At 45.9% G+C, this 25361-nt stretch overlaps 1 protein-coding gene across 1 annotated transcript in view; it reads left to right on the forward strand.

The window, feature by feature from the left end:
- The window catches only part of IL2RB (interleukin 2 receptor subunit beta), a 446549-nt gene that overhangs the window by 115998 nt on the left and 305190 nt on the right, over positions 1–25361 (forward strand). The window contains exons 3-4 of the mRNA XM_086963139.1: positions 21563–21677; positions 23280–23361. Coding sequence (XP_086819265.1) covers positions 21563–21677; positions 23280–23361 — 197 coding nt within the window. The remainder of the gene's footprint in view (positions 1–21562; positions 21678–23279; positions 23362–25361) is intronic.

The raw sequence follows: 25361 nt of genomic DNA on the forward strand, positions 1-25361 counted from the left end.
AGCCGGGCCGAAGACGGCTGAAATGCCAGAAACCGGTCCCCAGTAGCTTGTTTCCTTCCCAGTATAAGAATTGGCTTGGTAGTTTGGTCTGCCCTGTTCCCATGATGCACTGGGCCAGGGTCAGACTAATTTGCATATAGCCAAGTTCTGAGCTGGGATGGTGCAGTGAGCTAAAAAACAGTGATGGATCAAGCCCTGATCTTTGGACTGGGTAAGAGTGGTCTGCTTAATTCAGACACTCTGTTCATCACCACCCCCTTTTCTTAATCATTTTTGTCCACCATAAGCGTGGAAGGGTATACTCAGATGTGAGTCCCTAGCTCATTGCACCATCAGGTATCAAGCAAGCCAGGCCGAAAATGGCTGAAATGCCAGAAACCGGTCCCCGGTAGCTTTTTTCCTTCCCAGTATAAGAATTGGCTTGGTAGTTTGGTCTGCCCTGTTCCCATGATGCACTGGGCCAGGGTCAGACTAATTTGCATATAGCCAAGTTCTGAGCTGGGATGGTGCAGTGAGCTAAAAAACGGTGATGGATCAAGCCCTGATCTTTGGACTGGGTAAGAGTGGTCTGCTTAATTCAGACACTCTGTTCATCACCACCCCCTTTTCTGAATCATTTTTGTCCACCATAAGCGTGGAAGGGTATACTCAGATGTGAGTCCCTAGCTCATTGCACCATCAGGATTCAAGCAAGCCGGGCCGAAGACGGCTGAAATGCCAGAAACCGGTCCCCAGTAGCTTGTTTCCTTCCCAGTATAAGATATGGCTTGGTAGTTTGGTCTGCCCTGTTCCCATGATGCACTGGGCCAGGGTCAGACTAATTTGCATATAGCCAAGTTCTGAGCTGGGATGGTGCAGTGAGCTAAAAAACGGTGATGGATCAAGCCCTGATCTTTGGACTGGACAAGAGTGGTCTGCTTAATTCAGACACTGTTCATCACCACCCCCTTTTCTGAATCATTTTTGTTCACCATAAGCGTGGAAGGGTATACTCAGATGTGAGTCCCTAGCTCATTGCACCATCAGGATTCAAGCAAGCCGGGCCGAAGACGGCTGAAATGCCAGAAACCGGTCCCCGGTAGCCTGTTTCCTTCCCAGTATAAGAATTGGCTTGGTAGTTTGGTCTGCCCTGTTCCCATGATGCACTGGGCCAGGGTCAGACTAATTTGCATATAGCCAAGTTCTGAGCTGGGATGGTGCAGTGAGCTAAAAAACGGTGATGGATCAAGCCCTGATCTTTGGACTGGGTAAGAGTGGTCTGCTTAATTCAGACACTCTGTTCATCACCACCCCCTTTTGTGAATCATTTTTGTCCACCATAAGCGTGGAAGGGTATACTCAGATGTGAGTCCCTAGTTCATTGCACCATTAGGATTCAAGCAAGCCGGGCCGAAGACGGCTGAAATGCCAGAAACCGGTCCCCGGTAGATTGTTTCCTTCCCAGTATAAGAATTGGCTTGGTAGTTTGGTCTGCCCTGTTCCCATGATGCACTGGGCCAGGGTCAGACTAATTTGCATATAGCCAAGTTCTGAGCTGGGATGGTGCAGTGAGCTAAAAAACGGTGATGGATCAAGCCCTGATCTTTGGACTGGGTAAGAGTGGTCTGCTTAATTCAGACACTCTGTTCATCACCACCCCCTTTTCTGAATCATTTTTGTCCACCATAAGCGTGGAAGGGTATACTCAGATGTGAGTCCCTAGCTCATTGCACCATCAGGATTCAAGCAAGCCGGGCCGAAGACGGCTGAAATGCCAGAAACCGGTCCCGGGTAGCTTGTTTCCTTCCCAGTATAAGAATTGGCTTGGTAGTTTGGTCTGCCCTGTTCCCATGATGCACTAGGCCAGGGTCAGACTAATTTGCATATAGCCAAGTTCTGAGCTGGGATGGTGCAGTGAGCTAAAAAACGGTGATGGATCAAGCCCTGATCTTTGGACTGGGTAAGAGTGGTCTGCTTAATTCAGACACTCTGTTCATCACCACCCCCTTTTCTTAATCATTTTTGTCCACCATAAGCGTGGAAGGGTATACTCAGATGTGAGTCCCTAGCTCATTGCACCATCAGGTATCGAGCAAGCCGGTCCGAAAACGGCTGAAATGCCAGAAACCGGTCCCCGGTAGATTTTTTCCTTCCCAGTATAAGAATTGGCTTGGTAGTTTGGTCTGCCCTGTTCCCATGATGCACTGGGCCAGGGTCAGACTAATTTGCATATAGCCAAGTTCTGAGCTGGGATGGTGCAGTGAGCTAAAAAACGGTGATGGATCAAGCCCTGAACTTTGGACTGGGTAAGAGTGGTCTGCTTAATTCAGACACTCTGTTCATCACCACCCCCTTTTCTGAATCATTTTTGTCCACCATAAGCGTGGAAGGGTATACTCAGATGTGAGTCCCTAGCTCATTGCACCATCAGGATTCAAGCAAGCCGGGCCGAAGACGGCTGAAATGCCAGAAAGCGGTCCCCGGTAGCTTGTTTCCTTCCCAGTATAAGAATTGGCTTGGTAGTTTGGTCTGCCCTATTCCTATGATGCACTGGGCCAGGGTCAGACTAATTTGCATATAGCCAAGTTCTGAGCTGGGATGGTGCAGTGAGCTAAAAAACGGTGATGGATCAAGCCCTGATCTTTGGACTGGGTAAGAGTGGTCTGCTTAATTCAGACACTGTTCATCACCACCCCCTTTTCTGAATCATTTTTGTCCACCATAAGCGTGGAAGGGTATACTCAGATGTGAGTCCCTAGCTCATTGCACCATCAGGATTCAAGCAAGCCGGGCCGAAGACGGCTGAAGTGCCAGAAACCGGTCCCCAGTAGCTTGTTTTCTTCCCAGTATAAGATATGGCTTGGTAGTTTGGTCTGCCCTGTTCCCATGATGCACTGGGCCAGGGTCAGACTAATTTGCATATAGCCAAGTTCTGAGCTGGGATGGTGCAGTGAGCTAAAAAACGGTGATGGATCAAGCCCTGATCTTTGGACTGGGTAAGAGTGGTCTGCTTAATTCAGACACTCTGTTCATCACCACCCCCTTTTCTGAATCATTTTTGTCCACCATAAGCGTGGAAGGGTATACTCAGATGTGAGTCCCTAGCTCATTGCACCATCAGGATTCAAGCAAGCCGGGCCGAAGACGGCTGAAATGCCAGAAACCGGTCCCCGGTAGCTTGTTTCCTTTCCAGTATAAGAATTGGCTTGGTAGTTTGGTCTGCCCTGTTCCCTTGCTGCACTGGGCCAGGGTCAGACTAATTTGCATATAGCCAAGTTCTGAGCTGGAATGGTGCAGTGAGCTAAAAAACAGTGATGGATCAAGCCCTGATCTTTGGACTGGGTAAGAGTGGTCTGCTTAATTCAGACACTCTGTTCATCACCACCCCCTTTTCTGAATCATTTTTGTCCACCATAAGCGTGGAAGGGTATACTCAGATGTGAGTCCCTAGCTCATTGAACCATCAGGATTCAAGCAAGCCGGGCCGAAGACGGCTGAAATGCCAGAAACCGGTCCCGGGTAGCTTGTTTCCTTCCCAGTATAAGAATTGGCTTGGTAGTTTGGTCTGCCCTGTTCCCATGATGCACTGGGCCAGGGTCAGACTAATTTGCATATAGCCAAGTTCTGAGCTGGGATGGTGCAGTGAGCTAAAAAACGGTGATGGATAAAGCCCTGATCTTTGGACTGGGTAAGAGTGGTCTGCTTAATTCAGACACTCTGTTCATCACCACCCCCTTTTGTGAATCATTTTTGTCCACCATAAGCGTGGAAGGGTATACTCAGATGTGAGTCCCTAGTTCATTGCACCATTAGGATTCAAGCAAGCCGGGCCGAAGATGGCTGAAATGCCAGAAACCGGTCCCCGGTAGCTTGTTTCCTTCCCAGTATAAGAATTGGCTTGGTAGTTTGGTCTGCCCTGTTCCCATGATGCACTGGGCCAGGGTCAGACTAATTTGCATATAGCCAAGTTCTGAGCTGGGATGGTGCAGTGAGCTAAAAAACGGTGATGGATCAAGCCCTGATCTTTGGACTGGGTAAGAGTGGTCTGCTTAATTCAGACACTCTGTTCATCACCACCCCCTTTTCTGAATCATTTTTGTCCACCATAAGCGTGGAAGGGTATACTCAGATGTGAGTCCCTAGCTCATTGCACCATCAGGATTCAAGCAAGCCGGGCCGAAGACGGCTGAAATGCCAGAAACCGGTCCCCGGTAGCTTGTTTCCTTCCCAGTATAAGAACTGGCTTGGTAGTTTGGTCAGCCCTGTTCCCATCATGCACTGGGCCAGGGTCAGCCTAATTTGCATATAGCCAAGTTCTGAGCTGGGATGGTGCAGTGAGCTAAAAAACGGTGATGGATCAAGCCCTGATCTTTGGACTGGGTAAGAGTGGTCTGCTTAATTCAGACACTCTGTTCATCACCACCCCCTTTTCTGAATCATTTTTGTCCACCATAAGCGTGGAAGGGTATACTCAGATGTGAGTCCCTAGCTCATTGCACCATCAGGATTCAAGCAAGCCGGGCCGAAGACGGCTGAAATGCCAGAAACCGGTCCCCGGTAGCTTGTTTCCTTCCCAGTATAAGAATTGGCTTGGTAGTTTGGTCTGCCCTGTTCCCATGATGCACTGGGCCAGGGTCAGACTAATTTGCATATAGCCAAGTTCTGAGCTGGGATGGTGCAGTGAGCTAAAAAACGGTGATGGATCAAGCCCTGATCTTTGGACTGGGTAAGAGTGGTCTGCTTAATTCAGACACTCTGTTCATCACCACCCCCTTTTCTGAATCATTTTTGTCCACCCTAAGCGTGGAAGGGTATACTCAGATGTGAGTCCCTAGCTCATTGCACCATCAGGATTCAAGCAAGCCGGGCCGAAGACGGCTGAAATGCCAGAAACCGGTCCCCTGTAGCTTGTTTCCTTCCCAGTATAAGAATTGGCTTGGTAGTTTGGTCTGCCCTGTTCCCATGATGCACTGGGCCAGGGTCAGACTAATTTGGATATAGCCAAGTTCTGAGCTGGGATGGTGCAGTGAGCTAAAAAACGGTGATGGATCAAGCCCTTATCTTTGGACTGGGTAAGAGTGGTCTGCTTAATTCAGACACTCTGTTCATCACCACTCCCTTTTCTGAATGATTTTTGTCCACCATAAGCGTGGAAGGGTATAGTCAGATGTGAGTCCCTAGCTCATTGCACCATCAGGATTCAAGCAAGCCGGGTAGAAGACGGCTGAAATGCCAGAAACCGGTCTCCGGTAGCTTGTTTTCTTCCCAGTATAAGAATTGGCTTGGTAGTTTAGTCTGCCCTGTTCCCATGATGCACTGGGCCAGGGTCAGACTAATTTGCATATAGCCAAGTTCTGAGCTGGGATGGTGCAGTGAGCTAAAAAAAGGTGATGGATCAAGCCCTGATCTTTGGACTGGGTAGGAGTGGTCTGCTTAATTCAGACACTCTGTTCATCACCACCCCCTTTTCTGAATCATTTTTGTCCACCATTAGCGTGGAAGGGTATACTCAGATGTGAGTCCCTAGCTCATTGCACCATCAGGATTCAAGCAAGCCGGGCCGAAGACGGCTGAAATGCCAGAAACTGGTCCCCGGAAGCTTGTTTCCTTCCCAGTATAAGAATTGGCTTGGTAGTTTGGTCTGCCCTGTTCCCATGATGCACTGGGCCAGGGTCAGACTAATTTGCATATAGCCAAGTTCTGAACTGGGATGGTGCAGTGAGCTAAAAAACGGGGATGGATCAAGCCCTGATCTTTGGACTGGGTAAGAGTGGTCTGCTTAATTCAGACACTCTGTTCATCACCACCCCCTTTTCTGAATCATTTTTGTCCACCATAAGCGTGGAAGGGTATACTCAGATGTGAGTCCCTAGCTCATTGCACCATCAGGATTCAAGCAAGCCGGGCCGAAGACGGCTGAAATGCCAGAAACCAGTCCCCGGTAGCTTGTTTCCTTCCCAGTATAAGAATTGGCTTGGTAGTTTGGTCTGCCCTGTTCCCATGATGCACTGGGCCAGGGTCAGACTAATTTGCATATAGCCAAGTTCTGAGCTGGGATGGTGCAGTGAGCTAAAAAACGGTGATGGATCAAGCCCTGATCTTTGGACTGGGAAGAGTGGTCTGCTTAATTCAGACACTCTGTTCATCACCACCCCCTTTTCTGAATCATTTTTGTCCACCATAAGCGTGGAAGGGTATACTCAGATGTGAGTCACTAGCTCATTGCACCATCAGGATTCAAGCAAGCCGGGCCGAAGACGGCTGAAATGCCAGAAACCGGTCCCCGGTAGCTTGTTTCCTTCCCAGTATAAGAATTGGCTTGGTAGTTTGGTCTGCCCTGTTCCCATGATGCACTGGGCCAGGGTCAGACTAATTTGCATAGAGCTAAGTTCTGAGCTGGGATGGTGCAGTGAGCTAAAAAACGGTGATGGATCAAGCCCTGATCTTTGGACTGGGTAAGAGTGGTCTGCTTAATTCAGACACTCTGTTCATCACCACCCCCTTTTCTGAATCATTTTTGTCCACCATAAGCGTGGAAGGGTATACTCAGATGTGAGTCCCTAGCTCATTGCACCATCAGGATTCAAGCAAGCCGGGCCGAAGACGGCTGAAATGCCAGAAACCGGTCCCCTGTAGCTTGTTTCCTTCCCAGTATAAGAATTGGCTTGGTAGTTTGGTCTGCCCTGTTCCCATGATGCACTGGGCCAGGGTCAGACTAATTTGCATATAGCCAAGTTCTGAGCTGGGATGGTGCAGTGAGCTAAAAAACGGTGATGGATCAAGCCCTTATCTTTGGACTGGGTAAGAGTGGTCTGCTTAATTCAGACACTCTGTTCATCACCACTCCCTTTTCTGAATGATTTTTGTCCACCATAAGCGTGGAAGGGTATACTCAGATGTGAGTCCCTAGCTCATTGCACCATCAGGATTCAAGCAAGCCGGGTAGAAGACGGCTGAAATGCCAGAAACCGGTCTCCGGTAGCTTGTTTTCTTCCCAGTATAAGAATTGGCTTGGTAGTTTGGTCTGCCCTGTTCCCATGATGCACTGGGCCAGGGTCAGACTAATTTGCATATAGCCAAGTTCTGAGCTGGGATGGTGCAGTGAGCTAAAAAACGGTGATGGATCAAGCCCTGATCTTTGGACTGGGTAAGAGTGGTCTGCTTAATTCAGACACTCTGTTCATCACCACCCCCTTTTCTGAATCATTTTTGTCCACCATAAGCGTGGAAGGGTATACTCAGATGTGAGTCCCTAGCTCATTGCACCATCAGGATTCAAGCAAGCCGGGCCGAAGACGGCTGAAATGCCAGAAACCGGTCCCCGGTAGCTTGTTTCCTTCCCAGTATAAGAATTGGCTTGGTAGTTTGGTCTGCCCTGTTCCCATGATGCACTGGGCCAGGGTCAGACTAATTTGCATATAGCCAAGTTCTGAGCTGGGATGGTGCAGTGAGCTAAAAAACGGGGATGGATCAAGCCCTGATCTTTGGACTGGGTAAGAGTGGTCTGCTTAATTCAGACACTCTGTTCATCACCACCCCCTTTTCTGAATCATTTTTGTCCACCATAAGCGTGGAAGGGTATACTCAGATGTGAGTCCCTAGCTCATTGCACCATCAGGATTCAAGCAAGCCGGGCCGAAGACGGCTGAAATGCCAGAAACCAGTCCCCGGTAGCTTGTTTCCTTCCCAGTATAAGAATTGGCTTGGTAGTTTGGTCTGCCCTGTTCCCATGATGCACTGGGCCAGGGTCAGACTAATTTGCATATAGCCAAGTTCTGAGCTGGGATGGTGCAGTGAGCTAAAAAACGGTGATGGATCAAGCCCTGATCTTTGGACTGGGAAGAGTGGTCTGCTTAATTCAGACACTCTGTTCATCACCACCCCCTTTTCTGAATCATTTTTGTCCACCATAAGCGTGGAAGGGTATACTCAGATGTGAGTCCCTAGCTCATTGCACCATCAGGATTCAAGCAAGCCGGGCCGAAGACGGCTGAAATGCCAGAAACCGGTCCCCGGTAGCTTGTTTCCTTCCCAGTATAAGAATTGGCTTGGTAGTTTGGTCTGCCCTGTTCCCATGATGCACTGGGCCAGGGTCAGACTAATTTGCATAGAGCTAAGTTCTGAGCTGGGATGGTGCAGTGAGCTAAAAAACGGTGATGGATCAAGCCCTGATCTTTGGACTGGGTAAGAGTGGTCTGCTTAATTCAGACACTCTGTTCATCACCACCCCCTTTTCTGAATCATTTTTGTCCACCATAAGCGTGGAAGGGTATACTCAGATGTGAGTCCCTAGCTCATTGCACCATCAGGATTCAAGCAAGCCGGGCCGAAGACGGCTGAAATGCCAGAAACCGGTCCCCGGTAGCTTGGTTCCTTCCCAGTATAAGAATTGGCTTGGTAGTTTGGTCTGCCCTGTTCCCATGATGCACTGGGACAGGGTCAGACTAATTTGCATATAGCCAAGTTCTGAGCTGGGATGGTGCAGTGAGCTAAAAAACGGTGATGGATCAAGCCCTGATCTTTGGACTGGGAAGAGTGGTCTGCTTAATTCAGACACTCTGTTCATCACCACCCCCTTTTCTGAATCATTTTTGTCCACCATAAGCGTGGAAGGGTATACTCAGATGTGAGTCCCTAGCTCATTGCACCATCAGGATTCAAGCAAGCCGGGCCGAAGACGGCTGAAATGCCAGAAACCGGTCCCCGGTAGCTTGTTTCCTTCCCAGTATAAGAATTGGCTTGGTAGTTTGGGCTGCCCTGTTCCCATGATGCACTGGGCCAGGGTCAGACTAATTTGCATATAGCCAAGTTCTGAGCTGGGATGGTGCAGTGAGCTAAAAAACGGTGATGGATCAAGCCCTGATCTTTGGACTGGGTAAGAGTGGTCTGCTTAATTCAGACACTCTGTTCATCACCACCCCCTTTTCTGAATCATTTTTGTCCACCATAAGCGTGGAAGGGTATACTGAGATGTTAGTCCCTAGCTCATTGCACCATCAGGATTCATGCAAACAGGGCCGAAGACGGCTGAAATGCCAGAAACCGGTCCTCTGTAACTTGTTTCCTTCCCAGTATAAGAATTGGCTTGGTAGTTTGGTCTGCCCTGTTCCCATGATGCACTGGGCCAGGGTCAGACTAATTTGCATATAGCCAAGTTCTGAGCTGGGATGGTGCAGTGAGCTAAAAAACGGTGATGGATCAAGCCCTGATCTTTGGACTGGGTAAGAGTGGTCTGCTTAATTCAGACACTCTGTTCATCACCACCCCCTTTTCTGAATCATCTATGATTTGTAAGGAACTGTATACATCCTCTAAATTATACAGACTTTAGGTGGAGTGCTTGTGGGAAGCACCTGACCTACCCCCACTACCCCACTAACACTTAACCTGCGACCAGTCCTTCAATCAGTCAGGGCCCTTTTAGACTGGGCTCCTGCGCCTAGAGGCTCCCACCTCGCTCCTCTCTTGCTCTCACACTCGTCTCTCACCAGCTATCTTCTACTGTATGTCTCTTGTGATCTTTACACCTGGCACTCTCTTTCTCTTCTGTGCCCTTGCTTTGTCTCTGCTGCCCTTGGTTTTGCTTCTTTTTTCATTACTTTGCATTGTTTGTGCCATTTTTTGTTCCTCATTTGTGCCTGTGTTCTGTTCTTTCTCACTGTTTTTCGTGATTTTTATGATGCTTCAATTTGCTATGCATTCCTGTACTTGCATACAGAGTGTTGCACTAAGTCAAGCACAATTACATTGGACAAGTGCCTGCAAAACCTTCTTCCTTCACTAGGATTCTTATTGTTCATAACTGTAGAATGATGCTCATGGTTGTGAATTTTAGAGCAGTCAATCTAAACAAATAGGCTGCAACTTGCTTTGAGGAAACTGAGGACAAAGTTACCAAGTATTGGTTATTAAACACCATTTTGTGTCTCATCTTTTGGTCAGACAAGGATAATGCTCATTACTAAATATGTTCTACTTTAAGACTGTTGAAAACCATGTGTTTGTTTTAATAAAACAAAATAAAAATGTAAGCATGTTTCAGTGCCAAAACATATACGTTTTTTAGCAAATTGTGAGACAAGTTAATGTCTATACAGGACAAGTAGATTTTTCTCAAATTTTGTCCTTTGAACAAGTAGATTATTTAAAGAATTCCACGCCCCTGGGCATCACTGGGTCTAAGTACTGGACCTCAGACTCCGACACTTCAGTACATTTCTAGACCTGTGGATACTCTGCCAGGAAGAAGGACTGCTGTGCTACTGAAGGACTGCCCATCTGCTAGACTCTTGCTTTGCTTTGCTGCGCGGTTCTGCTGCCCCTTTTGCCTCGGTGAGAAGGACTGGACCTGCATCTCTTCACCCCAGAACCCAGAGTAACTCCAAGGGCAAGTTGGACGGCCTCCTGATCTGAAGCCTCAAGTACACCACAGGCTTCCAACTCCTGCACCTGGACCCTTGGAAGTGTGCCTAAGGTGGATGCAGGTGGAACCAACGTTTCATCTCTGCTGAGCGGCGCATCCCCAAGCAGAACTGACGCATCTCATGAGCTGAGTGGCGTATCCCAGAACAGAACCAAAGCATTACTGCTACTGCATTGATTGGAACCGTCACAAAAGATTTGCATCACCGCCGGCTCCCGCATCTTAGGACCGTCAATTCTCCTCTGAACCATTTTTGCGTGACGCTTTTCTCAGCAAAAGCTCCTTGCATCCTTGGTCAACAGCAGTCTCAACGATGAAGCCGAAACTCCGGATTGCAACTTCACTGCTCATCGGTACCGATGCATCGCTCCACTGTGCCTCGCAACCTCAACACCGGACTCTGCACCACAAGCCTCATCAACAGGGTCCTCATGTTTGAAGTGGATCCACGCAATGCACCACAACCAGAATTTAAGGCACTCTGTTCAGCGGGCCTAACTAGGTCCCTGCACCGGCATGTTATCTATACAGGTCAGCCTGAAGGAACCGTTTTTTTACCTGTAACTCCAGTTCTCTTGGAGGGGTATTTTTATGAGAAGTCATAAGCACTTGAATAGTCCCGCCCACCTGCGGGGACCCGGGAGCACTTCTTCTAGATATATCTTCTCAATTGGATGTTGTTCACCTTTCTTCTTCAGGAAAACCTGTATAGACACTCAGAAGATAGAGAGACAAATAATTCAGTCCAAGTACATAGGCTACACTGGCCGAATCTTCCTTTTGAAATTAAAAAGGTGCCAGTACACAATTTTTGAGAAAATGCTACAGTGTTTAATACACAGAAGAGTACCCTTCACAAAACCCTTTTTTATTCATGAAAGAGATGAATGCGAGTAGGACAGAGTTGCCTCATAAGCTGCCATTATATGGCTAAAAAATAGAGGCTGTGCCTTTAGGAATCAAGAGACCAACAGTATCCCATCTTGCACAGCTAGTGGCAGTTACTTAAATTTTTTTTAAGGCGATGTGAAATGTATGCCGCATGTCTGGATACCTCTGTCTATTCCACCGGGGAGGAAGGAGGGTTGCTTATGACTTATCATGGAAATACCCCTATGAGAGAACTGTTCCTTCTCTTGTGGGGGATTTCAATGTATAGTTATAAGCACTTAAATAGATTAGCTAGCCCATCCCCACAGAGCGCAGTGGAGGGGACAGAGGATTATTGTACATATATTAAGCAAATAGGTTCCTAACGGAAGCCTGACCATCTTGAGCATCTGCCCTAGCATCGGAGTGTAGGCAGTAGTGTTTAGTGAATGTATGAACTGACTTCCAGGTTGCAGATTTGCATATGTCTGGAATGGGTATGTTACAGAGCAAAGCAGTGGTAGCTGCTTTTTCCCTGGTATAATGGGCCTTACGCTTAGCCGCCAGAGTTTTGTTAGCTTTTTGATAACAAAGTAAGATGCCTGAAACAATTCATCGGGAGATAGATTGCTTAAGTGGGTAAGTCGTACGGAGCGAACCATAATTTACAAATAAGTGGTCAGATCTCCGTATCTCTTTAGTTTTATCAAGACAGAATTTGGGAACCCTGCTAACATCTAGGAAATGAAGGGATCTCTCCGCTGGAGTAGATGGATGTTTGAATAAAGTAGGAAAAGAGACTGTCTGGTTAACAGGAAAATCCAAAACCATCTTAGGAAGGAATTTCGGATGCGTCTTCATGGCTACTTTGGATGCATGAAAAACTGTGTATGACGATTGACAGCAAAGTGCCACGATTTCACTTACCCTGTGGGCGGATGCTATAGTCAAAAGGAAAGCTGTCTTCCAAGATAGATGCTGAAGAGACGCCTTATGTATGGGTTTAAAAGGTTTCTGCATAAGGCGAGAGAGGAACACATTAAGCTCCCATAGAGGAGAACGGCGTCTAATGGGAGGAAAAACCTTCTTCAAACCTTCCAGGAAATCTTTGATGACAGGGATTCTGAAAAAGGAAGTTTGTGAAGGGCATTACCTTAGGGAGTAAGAGCTGCCAGGTGAACCTTAATGGAAGAAAATTATACGCCAGAGTGCACCAAATGGAGCAAATATGGAAGGATAACATCTTACTGGCAAAAGTTAGGGTCCTCGTTCTTCAATAAACACCATACACAGAACCTCTTGCATTTAAGGGCATAAGTGAAACGTGTGGAAGGTCACTTTTCCTCCCCGAGAATTTCCATGCAGTCCTGAGGTAGGTTCAAGTGTCCATATTGTACTAGATCAGGAGCTTTGTTGCCAAAATCAAAGAGGAGAGCTTAGGGTGTACCATCTGGCCTCCGAACTTCGTCAACAGATCTATTGTATATGGCAGCCGGAGATGTGGATGGATAGACAGGGGAAGGAGGTTTGTGAACCACCACTGACATGGCGACTCTGGGACTATGAGTATCATCTTGGCCCGTGAATGCGACAGCTTAATGAGGTCTGCCGGAATTAGGGGAACTTGTGGAAAGGAGTAGAGAAATATGCCGGGCCAGCTGATCCACAGGGTATTCCCCAGCAATCTTGGTTGGTACCTCAATGAGAAATTTTGGCATTTGCTGTTTTCTGCGGTGGAGAACAAGTCAACCTCCAGAGTGCTACATTTTCCAAAGATATTGTTGACCAGGTCGTAGTTTAGGACTCACTTGTGGTTTCCTGAAGGAGCCTGCTGAGTGAATCGGCCTGAGCATTCTGAACACCTGGGAAGTGAGCTGCTGTGATCATGACATTTCTGGCCAGACACCGCTTCCAGATCGCCAGGGCTTCTAAAGACAAGGGCATGGACCAGGAGCCTCCATGCTTGTTGAGGTAGTACATTGTTGTTGTATTGTCCGTCTGAAGAAGCAGGGAGTTGTAGCGGAGTGATGGTTGGAAGGCTTTCAGTGCCAGATGAACTGCCCGTAGCTCCAGTAGATTGATGTGGTAATAGGACTCCCTGTGTGACAACGTGCCTTGGTTATGAAGTGGGCTCCTTATCCTTGGAGGAAAGCATCAGTGACTACGGTCTCAACAGGTATATCCTTTTGAAAAGGAATCCCTCGTTGGAGATTATTTGAATAGCACCACCATTTAATGGACCACAGGACATGCTGAGACAATCGAATCCTGTCTTGCTAAACTCCCGTTCGCTGGTCCCATTGATCTTCTACGCACTCCTGTTTGGGCCTCATGTGGATCTGTGCATTCGGTGTAAGAAATATGCAGGAGGCCATCGAGCTCAGGAGTGAGGAGACCTTTCTCAGGGTTGGTAGATTGCCATGAGAGGCTGAGCCTTCTGAAGGATTGATAAGCGTCTCTCTTCAGAAGGACACACTATTGCCTTGAGAGTATCGATGGAGGCCCCGGATATTGCAGGAATTGTACTTGGATCGAGGTTGACTTTGGATGGTTGACATGAAGGCCGAGCTGAAGGAGAAGATCGGAGGTCCAATTGAAGTGAAGCTGAGCCTCATGAGACCTGGATGCTTTGACCAGTCAATCGTCTAGATATGGATAGACGAACACGTTGTGTTTCCTTAGATGGGCCACAACCACTGCCATCCATTTGGAGAAAGCCCTGGGTGCTGACTTCAGGCCAAATGGAAGTACTCAGTATTGATAGTGGTTGTGTCCCACTACAAACCTCAAGAACTTGCAATGCTTTCTGGTAATTGGTATGTAAAAGTATGCTTCTTGGAGGTCAATGACGCAGAGCCAATCCCCTTGGTGCAACTGAGGGTACATTTGGTGTAATGCCAGCATCCAGAACCTTTCTTGCCAAATCCACATGTTGGCCAATCTGATGTCAAGAATGGATCTGAACTCGGTTTTGTCTTTCTTTGTGACAAGAAAGAACCTTGAATATAGCCCCATGCCTCGTTGTAGAGGAGGTAAAGGTTCCACCACCTGTTTCTGTAAGAGGATGTTGGCCTCTGACTGCAACTGTTGCAGTTAGTACCTGGATTGTTTCAGAGGTATTGAAGGTGGGGGCGATGAATCTAAGAGAATATCTATTGCGAACAATATTCAGCACCCAATTGTCTGTTGAGCAAGCTGCTGGCTTGATCTTCCTCTAGCTTGTCACTTCTGGTATGGTTGGTAGGATCGTTGGTACTGTTGTTGCGCACCTCTCTGGCGACCCTGATACAACAGAAGGGTTTGAACCCTATGTGTGGGAGTGCAGCGTTGGAAAGGCCGAAAAGATTTACGCATTGTAATAATAGATTTGCCATATTTTCCACATAATCTATCATCTGCTGTATAATGCACAGATTTTAACAGCAAAAAAAATTGTTTCTAGTTCAAACGGTTTACAAGTTACTCAAGATGCAACGACACATGTTAGCATGCAGTGGAATGCCCTTTCAAAGCTGGACTGGTCACCTTTCTGTTGCTTCTTGCTATATTTGGATGTTAAACTGCTACTAATGAGATGCAGCCAATGCCCACAGAGTGTTAGCAAGTTTAAAAATTATGATGTAATGAAGTAACACTATTACAAAATGTGCTACATTATGCCACATAATTTGCCTTTTCTTGCAGCATAATTTACTCAACCTTGCAGCATAATTTGGCCCTCTCCTGCTGCATAATTCCAGTGGCCCTGTCCAAGTGCAAATCACCAGCAAACTAGACTATGGAACACTCTACTCAAGAATCACTAAGGGCACATGTAGGTGAGGTAATACAGGTCGGTAACGGTGAAATTCGGTAATTTCACCGTTACCGACCGGTATTTAGGGATTTGAGATGTAGGAGGCTGCAAATAAGGAATCAGTAATTTACTGATTCGTTATTTTAAGGAATCGGTAAAATACCCATTCCTTATTTTAAGGAATCGGTAAATTACCGATTCCTTAAAGCCTATGTAGGTAGCACTCAAGTGAGTGCATTTTAGCCTTAAGGATTCGTTATTTACCACCAACTATAAGTTGGTGGTAAATAGAGAACACCTTTGAAAAAGAAATTTCTTGCTTTTTTCTCAGTGCCATGTGGCAGACATACATGCCCTTAGGGCACGAATGTGCGCCAACTGTGCACACATACACGATTCAGGGGTGCAACAGGGTGTCAATGTAACACCCTGCCACCCTTGAATATGTTCCCCCTATTACCGATTCGGTATTTACCGAATCGGTAATAGTGAATAGCTTCCGATTCATTCCTATGGGCCTCCAGGCCCATACGAATGAATGGGAATTAAGGAATCGGTAAATACCGATTCGGTAATACCAATAATTACCGAATCGGTAAAATTTAGCGAATTTTTAGCTACATACTATTTACCGATTCTGAAATACCGAATCGGTAAAATTCGGTATTTCAGAATCGGTAAATAGAGATTACCTACATATGGCCTTAAGAAACTACAAAAAGCTACAGACCATCCAGAACATAGCAGTCAGACTGGTACTCAGTCACCTATTCCGGTCTCACATCATAGCACACCTGAGGGAACTCCAATGGCTCCTAATATACAAACATGCATAGTTGAAGTTTCTCATTCACACACTACAAAGCACTACACAACACAGGCCCAGTGTATCTGAATAGCTATGCACATCTCCACCAAACCTCCAGGCCCCTCCCTTCAGCGGACTCTCACTAGCACTTCTCCCATGCATGCACAAAACGAGGTCAGGAGGTCGAGTCTTCCCATACATCACTCTTAAAGTGTGAAACAACATCCTACATCAGACACACCACATCAGAACCTACTCATCTATTCTAGAATTATGCAGGAAGTTGAAGACATGGCTTTTTGAGTAAGTCCTTGGTAAGCTAGGCTTTACTCACCTGCAAAGCGCCAGGATAACCTCATGGGTGCCAGTGCATTCGAAAAATACACATAACGTAACAAAATTAGGGGATCATCCCTAATGATGGTCTTTCCAACTGAAATATATTTTTGGGTGAGGGAGGGGTAAACATTCTTTTGGAATTGTTTAGATATTGCAGTCGTAAATGTCACTATGTAGTTATGCAAATAAGGTGTTTGGGCATTTTACTGTACTTTCTTTATTTATTGTTTTCTTGCATGAGTTGATCGAGCATGTGTAGTAATCAAGGGACTTTGGCCCAGATGTAGGTAATAGCCAATTACCGAATGGTAAATACCGAATTTTACCGATTCTGTATTCACTATTCGGTAATTGCTATGTAGGTAAATAATTCGGTAAAAATACCGAATCTGTAAGATTCGGTAATTACCGATCTGTAATTACAGAATCGGTATTTGCCATTGATTTCTATGGGCCTTGAAGCCCATAGGATTCAATAGCAAATACCGATTCGGTAATTACAGATACGGTAAAATTACCGAATTTACAAGGGGGACAGGGTGTCACTTTGACAACCTGTTGCACCCCTGTTTCTGGCTTGTGTGCCATGTGACACACATACATGCCCTTAGGGCATGTCTGTGTGCCACATGGCACAGGTGTACATGCACAGATGTGCATGTACACTAGAATTCGTTATTTACCATGGAATAGTATTCCATGGTAAATAACGATTCGGTAAGGGCCTGTGACACTGATTACAGTGCCACCTACATCTTGATTTAGATTCGGTATATTTACCGATTCGGTATTTTACCGATTCTGTAAATTTACCGAATCGGTAAATATACCGATTCTGTAAATAAAATGCCCCCTACATGCCAATTCCCAAATACCGGTCGGTAACGGCCGAAATCGGCCGTTACCGACCGGTAATTGGCGATCTAGATCTGGGCCTTTGTCTCCTGTTAACTTTGTTGTGCGCAGTAAAATCACCGTCTCTAGGCATGTTTACTCAATTTGTTCACTTGAATGGCCAAGGGCCAGATGTAGGTAAATTAGATTTACCGATTTTTAATTACGGAATTTTACCGATTCGGTAATTAAAAATCGGTAAATCTAAAGGTTGGATATGTAGGTATTTCCAGATGTGGAAATACCGAATCTGTAACAATCGGTATTTACCGATTCTGTAAATACAGAATCTGTATTTCCCATTGATTCCTATGGGCTTTGAAGCCCATAGGAATCAATGGGAAATACCGATTCTGTATTTACAGAATCGGTAAATACCGAATTTTGCAAGGGTGCAGGGGGTGTCACTTTGACACCCTCTGGCACCCCTCAAATAGGCATGTGCGCCATGTGGCACACAGACATGCCCTGTGCATGCACACATGTGCATGCACACCTGAAATCGGTATTTTACCACACAATAGGATTGTGTGGTAAAATACCGATTTTGTAGGGCCTTTGGGACTCAGAAGAGTCCCACCTACATCAGAGATTTACTGAATCGGTAAAAATACCGATTCAGTATTTTACAGAATCTGTAAATTTACTGAATCGGTAAAAATACCGATTCGGTATTTTACAGAATCGGTAAATTTACCGAATCGGTAAATTAACCGATTCTGTAAAATTGTGCCCCTAAATGCCAATTCTTGAATACCGGTCGGTAACGGCCGAAAATACCGATTTTCGGCTGTTACCGACCGACCTACATCGGGCCCCAAATGTATTATTCTTCTGTCTGCGTGGAGCATGGAGAACTGTGATCATTATCACTTTATATAACTAAGTCTATTTTCATGGTAAGATCTTTTGCTTCTTTTTGGGGGGGGGAGATTCTATTTGTTGGTATGTTAATATGATTTGTAGAGCGCATGGCTGCCCCAGCAATGGGTTTCCCAGCGCTAAGACCCAATAAACCTACAGAAAGCAACAAGAAAGGCGAGGTGCTACTGAGAGACCCAGGTAGCAAACATCCAAGTTGTAATTTTTTTCCTGAAGCAAAGATGACTCTGAGTGATCCGTAAATCAAGAGGGTAGGCGTCTGCACCCCGAAGGAGCAACCTCCTCGTTTCTTTCTCTTGACTTGAGGGACCTCTGCCAGATTTAGTTCTGCAGAGTGAAAGGAGCCCTTGAAGAATGCATAATCTTGCGAGTAGGGCTAAGAACTTTGATCTGAATGTACTTCGCAAGGAGCAGCCAGTGAAGCTTCTGAAGGAGCCTGGAGGAAGAACAGAACTTAGGAAGGGAGAGCAGTAGTCTTGCCGCAGCATTTTGGACAGACTGCAGCCTCTTTACAATCGATTTCTTGCACCCCTAATACAAGATGTTGCAGTACTCCAGGCATGACAGGATGAGAGTTTGAATAATCACCTGTCCAATGTGGGGTTGGAAGAAGCTGATGATGGATTTCAGGCTGTGCAAGAAACCAAAGCACGAGCCTGCTAAAGTTCTTACTTGAATCTCAAAGGAGAGGGAATCATCAAGCCAAATACCTAGGTTTTTATGGATGATTTAGGAGATAGAGGAGGCCCAAAAAGCCTCCTGCCACGAGTGATCATCCCAGGTCTAGGTGTGCTTGCCGAACAGCAACATCTCGGTTTTATTAGTTAAGTTTAAAACAGTTCTCATCCATCCAGGAGGCCACCTACAGCATACCTTCCTGAAATGTAATTATGTCATGAGAAGCATCATTGGAGAAGGAGACAATAAGTTGAGTATCATCTGCATATGATACTATGGAGATCCAAAAGGACTTCACAATCACTGCCAAGGGACCGACATAAATGTTTTAAAAAGTAGGGTTTAACTAGGAGCCCTGCGGGACCCCATGCTCCAAAGGGTCGTTACTACCGACATTTATATCGCAAAGGCGCTGACGGAGCACCCTATGCAATAATGTGTCAAAAAGGCAGCACTCAGGCCCAAAACAATAAGGACCGAATAGCTACCTTCATCTGCTGCTCTTCAAAAGGACTCACTGTCAGCAAAGCAATTGAGAACTGTGATTGGACTTGAAGCCAGTTTGGGGCAAATCCAAGATGTTAATGTCTTCTAAAAACTCCATAAGGAGTGTACTTACATGCCTTTCCGAAATGTTACCAAAGAAAAGGGAGCAGAGAAATAGGGCGGTAGTTTTCGGGTTTGGTAGGGTCAAGAGACACTTTATTCAGCAGGCTTATTACCTTCGCCTGCTTCCACGCCTGTGGAACAGTGGCTGAGGACAAAGAGTGATTGTCAATCTTCAAAAAGTGGAAAAGAAGATCTCAGGAAAGTTAATAATGAAGTCTGGATTGAGAAGGTCATCGGAGGAACCCGATTTCAGTAGAGAGCAGAGAGTGGAGACAGAGGGTGGATATCGGAGGGCTAAAGTGTTTAATTCGGGCTTTAACTCTAATTACTGATCGAGCCAGGCCTCAGTGTCAGCGGGAGCCTTAGTCAGAAATGGGTATAAATGGTGTTGATGTTCTCAATTGAAAAGTCTGCTATAATGTTACAATGTTCAGTTGAAGCCTCAACTGGGCCTGTAATGACTGGTTTTGTGAAACTATTTACAGTGCGGGGGTTATCGCAGAGGCTGCTCCTGAAGGGGGCTCGAGAGCCAGCGCCATAACCAGCGCCGCCCCCCTGGATAAACCAAACCAGTGGGAGCCAGCCTTTTCGGCACGCAAAGCGTGACTAAGGGTGATAGAAGGCCCCGGTTTCGCCCCCCCCCCCCAGCAACCGCCGAAGCCAGACAAGGTAGCGAGGTGGCCTAACACCGGGACAGAAGCTACTCCCTTCCCACCCAAACGGGGCGCAAAAAACCCAACCTACCAAAGAAAACGACCCAGAAGGGCCAAGAGACAATATCAAGGAAGTTTGTTGTGACACAACATGCAAAATGCAAAGTATAAACATGTTTCCTTGTATTCCTAATAAACTGAGGCCAACAAATGACGACCACAAGACAAAACGTGTAAGTTGGCTTTTCTTGGCGTGAGAAGGAGTACAGTATGGGGAGATATGGCATACATGTGGGAGTGGGGCAGAGTGCCGGGGTTATACTGTTTAAGCTCTTGTTAGAAAATAATTCTGTTCATGTTTTCCTTACTGATTTATGGTATGCTTTAATAGCGCTCAGGTAAGTTGCTTTTTGCCAGTACACTACAGGATTTTCTCCATGCTCACTCAAGCACTTTGCAGTGGTAGTTCTGTCATCAACTTCCTGTTAAAGCACGGACAGAAGGCTTACTTCTGGCCCGAACTTGACAAGGAGATAGAAACATGTCAAGGGCAGACGTGAGCCACGCTTTTACTTTGGATTCAGCGTGGTCCATATTTGCATCTAACAAAGGGGTATTGGAAGATAAATAGCTGCTGAATTCTGCTGAATTTAATTTATGCCAGAGCCTCTTCATAGTGACGTTGATGGTTGTAGTATCAATATTTTTAAACAAAGATAAGACATTGGAATAATACAATGGTCTGACCGAGTCAGAAGCCAAGGAGGTGCAACCTCTGAGTTAAGAAGGTTAGAAAAAACTGTGTCTAAAAGATGACCAGCTGTATATGTGGCCTCTTACTAATTAATATGAAGGTAGCACCTACGCCAATGTGTAGGTGTCTTTCCGGGCACAGATTTCATGGTGCTGTATAAAACAGCTATATTCCAACAAAAATTCTTGAACACTAATTCAGGAAATGTGGATAAGCTTTAATTTCCATTTCATAAATCCAAGAAAATATCAATGCTTCTTGACTCTCTGATTCATATATGATGTAGATATTAATCATCCATAATCAATAACATTAATGCATTAATTCATTCCCAATGCATTTCGGCAATCCTGCCTCAATCAGGGGAATATCTATAAATAAAATAAAATAGGAATTCCATGACTTAAACAGACTAACCACTGTAATAAGACCACTACCGCAGTTTTTGTAAAAACTGCGATGGTGGTCATATTACAGTGGTGCTACCTTCATATTATCTCAACACATAGTTTTTCCTCATTGCTAGATTTCTAGATCTGTATCTTTACTTCTAGTCAGTATATTTGTCTCACTTTCTCATGAAAGAGGGAGCCTTTCTTGCTTTCTATAATTGTTGGGAGTTTTTTATCAACTTGCTTCTAAGCATGATCTTAGATCTTATTTGCTGCTTAAAGATTTCTCTGCCAATTTTTCTATTTGGGGTAGAGCCCATTTTTTTTAAGTAGCTCCTTCTTATCTTACCTGGTTGTGTGATTCCTATCTCTATTTTGTAATTTTGTATTATGCATATTCCTCTAGTAGTCTTAAGGTGGGAGATTTCCTCGCCCCTGGTTGTCTCACCCACTCACCAGTCAAATTATTCTGTCACCCTCTGCAGGGACTCTGGAACTAAACTGCTATTATGACACTTTTTCAACACTTTCCTGCACCTGGATCCATGACAAGAAGTTTACAGATGCCACTTGCTTGATAGAAGCCGAAGTAATAAAATAGTAAGCTATTTTTCATGTTTTCATTTGTTACACCTTGGAGAATAGTATCTATCATGAGTGTATTAATTCTGACAGTACAATCACTATATGAGCTGTACACTGAAGGGGAAGGAGGCAGAGGTCTACAATCCTTTCCAACTGAGAAAATCATCCTTTTCTGTCAACTGACTACATCTCAGAGATTCTCTTTAGAGCTGTTGCCAGGCAAGACAGAATATAAATTTCCCTCTCTGCTATACCAAAATACAATTCCAATAAGCATAAAATATAATATAATTTTCATTTTTTATCCTTCAGAGTACTGCACACAGACTCAATTTCAGGAGACACAGAAAACTAACCTTGGGTGAAGTACTACACTACGCTTGCGTAGTTTGCGCTACTTCGGACTACACGAAATGCACGTAGCACAGTGCAAACACAAGTAGCATAGTGTAGCAGTCATTTTTTGCTTGCACGCGGTCCTCAACGTCAAGTTGGTGACCGCGAGCGAGCAAAATGACATCCCAGCTAGACTTTTTCCTCGTACGCAATCAGCAACATCAACTTGCCGATCGCGAGCGTGGAAAATAAACCTCCCGGCGAAATTCTCAACGCAGGGAGGTCAGGTTTCTCATTGCGAGTGGTTGCATATGCTCGCAACTGCTGGCTATGAGAAACTACCATTCCGCGTTGAGAAAGCTGCCGCCCAAGTAGAAATCTACTCAAGCAGCAGAAAAATGACCGCTTGCACTGAGCAAGATGCGGATTTCACTAATTGCACAGTGCGGACAAGCATCCGGCACTGTGCAATCAGTGGGAACAGCATTTTGCACAGTGCACTACGCAGTTCGCATAGCTACGCGTAGCTCGCATAGCTACGAGTAACGCTACTTCGCGAACTACGCCCAGGGTTACAGAAAACCCAATGTCATGTATGGCTCGTCCTCAAGGGAGTAAAGTGAGAGATTATTTCAGGAGGCACATGAAAGTATTTAAAGTCCCTTTTCCTCCTGCTATTTGCTATTCTAATCATCCTTCCAGTAGTTATACAGTCATCCGAGGGGCATTAAAATCCACCTTTCTTCCAGGCTCTACACCCAGTCTTAGGTGCAAAAACCTAACTCCCATGTTTGCTTCCCTAGCCCTGAATTCAGAGTCCTTTCCAAGACATGGAGAATTCCAGGTCCAGTTTCTTGTTTAAGGTTTGGACACAGAGTCCACTACAGAAGGCAGTCAAATATTTTCTAGTCTTCAAGGAAGCTTGCCCAAAATCTTTGCAAGTATCACAGAAATTTGATTTGGGTTTTCCACATCTACGAACAACACCCAGATTCAGTGAGATGTAAAAAAAATTCAATACCAGTTATTGTCCCAGGGGGTTTAAGTAGAGTCCAGTGCATGTGGGGGTCGAAATACAATTTCAATTTTCCCTCCCCTTGAAGTGTTCCAATAGCTCATTCCTGTAGATAAATACATCCAGTTCTAGTTCTTTTCCTTCTAGGGGCTACACCCACAATCTTTTCACAGAGAGCAAGCCTCTCCACTCTCAATGCTGTGGCTAGAAAATGCACAATGTGACACAATGCACCTGACATTATTCTCCTCTCATCTTTTTTGCAGTTCCATCTACGGAAAGTGTAACCTGACGAGGAGTGGAACCAACTCCATGGCATGCAAACTCTACCTTGGGGAGAAGAGAATGGTGGGTGTTGACACTGACAGGTGCAGGACAGCCAAAACCATAAACATAGAACTGTGGTCTTAATCTGGAGTTACCTGTGGAAATGGTTCCCAGATACTAGGGGTTCTGTAGGATTGGTTTCCAGCCTGGAAATGCTCTGTAAGAATTGGTCAAGTTGAATGGTGCAGTACAGAAGTCATTCCCAGTTTAGAAATATTCTGATGGAATGGTTCTCAGCCTATAGAGTCTTTTTAAATGATTTCTAGCTTGTATATGTCCAGTGGGAGTGGTTCCCAGACAATGTATTTCCTGCATGAGTCATTTATTTTTAAACAATATCCAGTAGAAGGTGTTCACAGTCAGAAGATAGGAAACCAAAGTGGTTGCCGGTCTTTTCAATGTCCTCACGAACGTCTAATCTGTATATGTCCAGCATTGAGCGTTTTGCAATCTAGAGAGGTTCAGATGAAAGTGCTCACAGTCTGGAGATGTCCTGTACCTAGAGATTTTCAACTGGACGGTGGTGACCTTGTTGTTGCTGCCTGGGTTTTTCCTACCTACAGTTTTCCCGCCAACAGAAACCATGCCCACCCCAGAATCTATTTAATGCAGGCTGCAGCACGACCACATCAGTCGGCACCTGGACACCTAGCTTGCCATTTGCCAGTGGCCGCCAGTTCCTGCTTGTCCCAGCCTGATCCAATTGCTGCCTTTTGACCAAGTGACACCGCCGCTACCCGGGTTTTACGGCTCACCATTCTTCCCGCCAACAAAAGCCCTGTTCACTCCAGGACCTATTTGATGCAGGCTGCAGCACGACCCTGCAGTGGATGCACTCAGTGGGTGTGCCACTGGCGCGCAAAAGGCAAGCCTGTCTGCGCCCATCCGTACCTGCACCCCACACAGCATCAGTAACCCTGGCCCCATGACCATCCAAAGCAACACCAGAACCACAACTGCCACCGGAGCCAACGAACGCCGCCAGTACTTCCTCGCCATCCTCTGCAACCTCAACAACACTCACCGGCAAACACGCTGCTCCCACAGATCCCCTAGCCACCCACCCACCAAGTCACCCTACCAGAAAAAACTGAAGCACCATCTAGACACTGGGCCAAAGTATCGGAAGAAAACTGGACCAAGATCCTACAGGAACACCTACCCAACGACACCATGAACGTCGATGTCGACACCAAGCTCTTCAATAAAAACTGTGCCAACCACACCACTACCACCAGAAACAAGACCTACAAATGACCCAGCTGGTGCACAAACAACTTCAGGGAATCTAAGCACCACTGCAAACAGCTTGAGAGAAAATAGAAACTCGACAGAAACACCACCACAAAATCCACATACCATGCCTCCCTCAACCGCTACCACCAACAAGTACAAGACGCAAAGAAAAATGCCCTAACTCTCAGACTCTAAGCCAGCTCCTAAAATGGCAAAGAACTCCTAACCTGTCCCGCAGCTGTCAACATCAGCCCATATCATGCATCTTCATCGACCTCTCAAATGTCTTCGAACAGAAGATTGCCAAGATCTACAACATGTTCGGCCCACAGCATACTGATACAAACTACCCCAAACCGCTGGACACCTTCTTCATCACCAAGGGGCAACTAAGCACTGGAAGCCCCTCTCGGACAGAGAAACCACCACTCTGATGAATACCATCCACTAAGGGACCCTCTAAAACCCATGCCCCCATTTCACATATAACTTTGGAAGAACCATTATCGCCCCCACGCACACCGCTAGCATCACCTCCCTAACCACCGCCATCTTCCCATCTTGCTGGAAAAATGCAGAAGTCAATGAGCTATTGAAGAAACCAAAAGCGGACCCCAACACCCTCAGAAACTTCAAAGACCCATCTCACTGCTGCTTTTTCCAACTAAAGTCATTGAGAAGGCTATCAATAGCCAACTTGCAGATCACCTGGAAATCCATCAACTCATAGACAGCTCCCAATCTGCCTTTTTGCACCAACCACAGCACAGAGACAGCCCTCATTG

Source organism: Lissotriton vulgaris, chromosome 1_1, assembly GCF_964263255.1.
Source record: "Lissotriton vulgaris chromosome 1_1, aLisVul1.2, whole genome shotgun sequence".
Classification (NCBI taxonomy): Eukaryota; Metazoa; Chordata; class Amphibia; order Caudata; family Salamandridae; genus Lissotriton; species Lissotriton vulgaris.